This window comes from Aplysia californica, unplaced genomic scaffold, assembly GCF_000002075.1.
Source record: "Aplysia californica isolate F4 #8 unplaced genomic scaffold, AplCal3.0 scaffold00262, whole genome shotgun sequence".
NCBI lineage: Eukaryota > Metazoa > Mollusca > Gastropoda > Aplysiida > Aplysiidae > Aplysia > Aplysia californica.
In genome coordinates, this window is record NW_004797532.1 from 48,443 (window position 1) to 49,437 (window position 995).

The 995-nt window shown below is 36.7% G+C and overlaps 1 protein-coding gene across 2 annotated transcripts in view; it reads right to left on the reverse strand.

Moving 5' to 3' along the window:
* LOC101860822 (IQ domain-containing protein K) overlaps nt 1-995 on the reverse strand; it is a 17,429-nt gene extending 16,434 nt beyond the window's left edge. The window contains exon 1 of one of the 2 annotated variants that reach the window (XM_005100831.3): nt 756-995. In XM_005100831.3, the coding sequence (XP_005100888.1) occupies nt 756-810 (55 nt within the window). In that variant the 5' untranslated portion in view covers nt 811-995. The remainder of the gene's footprint in view (nt 1-755) is intronic. The other variant, XM_005100832.3, reaches the window with a different exon arrangement.

A 995-nucleotide genomic window follows, 5' to 3' on the forward strand; every position in this document is an offset into this window, starting at 1 on the left:
AAAGGGGAGGGGGGGGGCTGTCTTATAAGGACTGATGAATTTTATGTTTGGATCCCTTAATTGTAGTCGTGAAACGCAGTATAGCCTGCCAGTAGTTTTAAGTCCAAATAGCAATGGGAGAATATTCGGACTCCAGTATAGACCTTGCTTACGGTACAACCGGTGATTGCATACACGCACTGGAATTTGAGTCCGAATAGCCACTTCGATCATGTAAAGCATGATCAGTTGCAACTAAAATAATATAAGATATACTCAAATTTGTAAAGCATGAGTACTTAAACTTAACCTAGACTATAGACAGTATAGTCTTTCTACAGTTTATGGAACGGGGTTAGGGCATTTGGAATGTAAATCCTTAACTTGTGGAAACTGGTTAAACAGTTTGTAAAAGGTTTTACCATGTTATTAGTTAACAATTGTTAATATCCACTCACGATGGATGCATCACCAATTATCTGTGATACCCGGAGTACAGAATGGGGAATTAGGTACTGTAAATTTACATGATATAGTATGAGAATAAAACGTGTTTTAAGCATTGAATTAATGCAAGCAGCAATTCGAATGAATGAATGAGCCTAAAACAAAAATGTGTTTATAAAATGTCGGCCTCTATGTGACATGAAATGGCAACTCGATCTACTAGAAGGCGGGTCAAATTTCAAATGAACGAGAAAGGAACCAAATAGAATTGCTTTTCCACACTTATATACCCCTAAATGTAATAAAACAATGAACAAACGGTGCCTAACCTTTGCATATTTCCTCCCACAAGTTTGGTTCGGGAACTTTTGTTATGACCGACATGTTGTTTACAGAGCCACAGCACACATCAACCGGATGCAAGTGCGACCTAGAAGTTTTTTCTTTAGAAATTCTAACCTCTATATCTGAAGGGTAGACTCATTGATAGGAAGGTTTAAATAGCTCTTATTACATTCTACAATTTTGCTTTAAAATGCATGCCTGTCAAAAATGTAAATAAAGTCTAT